This window comes from Mus musculus, chromosome 1 (assembly GCF_000001635.26).
Source record: "Mus musculus strain C57BL/6J chromosome 1, GRCm38.p6 C57BL/6J".
NCBI lineage: Eukaryota > Metazoa > Chordata > Mammalia > Rodentia > Muridae > Mus > Mus musculus.
Window position 1 is genome coordinate 183,407,859 of NC_000067.6, and position 2,551 is coordinate 183,410,409.

Below are 2,551 nucleotides of genomic sequence, written 5' to 3' on the forward strand. Positions count from 1 at the left end.
GACAGAGGAATAAATCCTAAGACAGTGGTTTTTTGTTTTGTTTTTTTTTTTTTCTTAAAAATCTCTGGTAACTGAAAATCCAAGGAGAAGGTGCCAGCAGATTTGGTATCTGGTGAAGCCCAGTTTCTTGGTTCCCATTGCCCTCTTGTCCCTGCTGAAAGGGGCAGCTGCTGTCTGTCTGGGCTCTCTTACAAGGCTCTAGCTTACAGTGTCCCAGTGACTCAGCTCCTAGTGTCCTAAGTGTAGCCTGGCACCTCACCTCATTGTAATGGTCCCTGCACTTAGGATGATGAATGCGTTCACACTATGGCAGTGTGATAGGTTAGCCCAGTCACTGTCAATCACTGTATAGATCTAGAGCCACTTAAATCCCTACTGGATCACAGGGGTCCTGAACACTGCTCACATGTTGAATCTAGAAGTTCCAGCACAAGGGTGGCCCAGGTCTTAAATGCACATTTACACTTAGTTTGCGTGGTTCAGCATCAAGCTCATGCATTTGTATGTCGGTGTAACCATGGCATCTGAGTGGGTCTAGTAATTTCTGTAGCGTGTAATTATCTAGGATTGTGAGGTACCTTTAAGGGATTATGGTAATCGCTAACAGTTGCTCCCCAGCGGACACCGGGTGAGGAGCTTTATGCTTGGACTGCTGGACTAGTTTGCTCCTAACAAAAATGCCAGGAAATAGCTATTTCCACCCTCCAAGAAAGTGAGGCTCAGGACACCCGTTCTCCTGTTTCCTTTCAGAAGCCATCACGAGTGGGTTGAAGAAGAGTGGAAGTCTAGGAGGAACTGGTGGCCAGCTTTTCACTTCAGCTTCTTTTGGGCGAAGAGTGACTGGAAGGCAGACACTGACTTGGCTTGTGAGAAAGCTTTTGTGGCAGGGGTCCTTTTAGGAAAAGGTCTGTGGCTGGTTTCCTGCTTGTCTGGATGGAACTTTTGTCACGCTGAGGCTAGGAAGGGGGCCCTCATTCATCTGTCCTTGGGATGCCTAGGGGTTTAGGAGCCGCAGAGGTGACTGGAATGGGAGTGGGAGCCCTGAGCTGGGTTAGGGTAAATTAGCTTTCAGGAGGCTGGCTTAATAAGTGGGTATATATAATGTGCACATCACCATGGCTAGGCTTAGGAGGAAGGGTGGAGGTGATGTGCTTGCTATAACTGTGGGTGAGCCATGCCTGTGAAGTGGTACAGCTTGGTACGGCTTCACTGGCGAGGCTTTTACAGGTACCCAAGCCACATTGGTATACGTGGCACAGACGAATCTACATTCAGAATCTTTAGTGTTCCAGGACTAAAGAAAAATAAAAATGTAGAAGTATTCTTAATAATTTGATAAATATTAAACCTTTTCTTATTTTGTTTCATTTTTTTAGGTTGTAAATATTTTCGGTATATTTTAAAACAAGATCATGAAACCTTGAAGAAGAAAATCAAGCGAATGAAGAAGTCTGTGAAAAAATACACTATTGTAAATCCAGGTGTTCACACCTAGATTTTAACTTATTTTACAGTTATCGCTACAGTGTAGTGGTTCATTTACACATACACGCACTTGTGCACATGCGCATGTGGAAGCTAGAAGTCAGCTGTGTCACTCGCTGCAGGAGCCTGGCTTTGAGACCCTCACTGAGACCTGGAGGAGGCGCTCGGCCTCCCTCCCACCTGTTTGTTCCTCCACCAGCTTCATTTCCACACCCCACAGCTACTAATGGGTGCTGTTGAGTGGGGGGTAGAGAGTCGAGGAGGAGGAGGAGGTGACACCATGTGACTCTCCAGTCCTTTGACTCTAGAGGACTGATTTGAGTCAGAGTGCTAGAAGAGATGTGGTTGACCTTAAAGGCGTGGTGTGCTAGGATACTTGGATGTTCCCTCAGAAATGAGAATCCAGCTGGGCGGTGGTGGCGCACGTCTTTAATCCCAGGAGGCAGAGGCAGGCAGATTTCTGAGTTTGAGGCCAGCCTGGTCTACAGAGTGAGTTCCAGAACAGCCAGGGCTACACAGAGAAAGCCCGTCTCAAAAAGAAACAAAGCAAAACAACAAAAAAAGGAGGCTCCAACAGTAGCATCTCTATCCATGAAGTAGCGTCCTGCAGGCACTGAGTAAGTAAGCACAGCGGGACAGCTTCCCAAGGCCAGAGACACCCTGGGCTCTGTAGCTCATGTGCTGATGGGTGCTTCTAGAGAATGACCTTGGCTGCCTTGTAGTTATTGTTAAAGTACTTGGATTCCAGGAAGGCTCACTGGGGCTCAGGAGACAAACCACACATTTCCTCATTGGCTTATAGCCCTACTAGCTTTAAATAATGAACAATAAAAGTGGAAAAGTTGTGCTTTGTGATAATTTTTAGTAGTATTTTATTCTTGGGAAAGGGTATCGAGAAATAACTTCATCCAGAGCAAACGAAGCAAGTGGGTGTCTGTCTCAAGCACCATTCTAAGCCAAGCTGGAGTTCCCACATTGAAAGGACCAGCTTCTCTGAGTGGGTGGTTGGATTGTGTGGAGCTCTGTAAGAGTAACACCGTAGGAGTAAACGTTCAAACCTCACAGC

At 46.5% G+C, this 2,551-nt stretch overlaps 1 protein-coding gene across 4 annotated transcripts in view; it reads left to right on the forward strand.

The window, feature by feature from the left end:
- Positions 1-2,343, forward strand: part of Taf1a (TATA-box binding protein associated factor, RNA polymerase I, A) — a gene marked incomplete in the record, with an annotated part of 21,317 nt that extends 18,974 nt beyond the window's left edge. For 3 of the 4 annotated variants that reach the window (NM_021466.3, NM_001277958.1, NM_001277959.1), the window contains 2 exon segments: positions 752-905; positions 1,377-2,343. In NM_021466.3, coding sequence (NP_067441.1) covers positions 752-905; positions 1,377-1,495 — 273 coding nt within the window. 4 annotated transcript variants of the gene reach the window in all.
- Between the last annotated feature and the right edge of the window lie 208 nt (positions 2,344-2,551).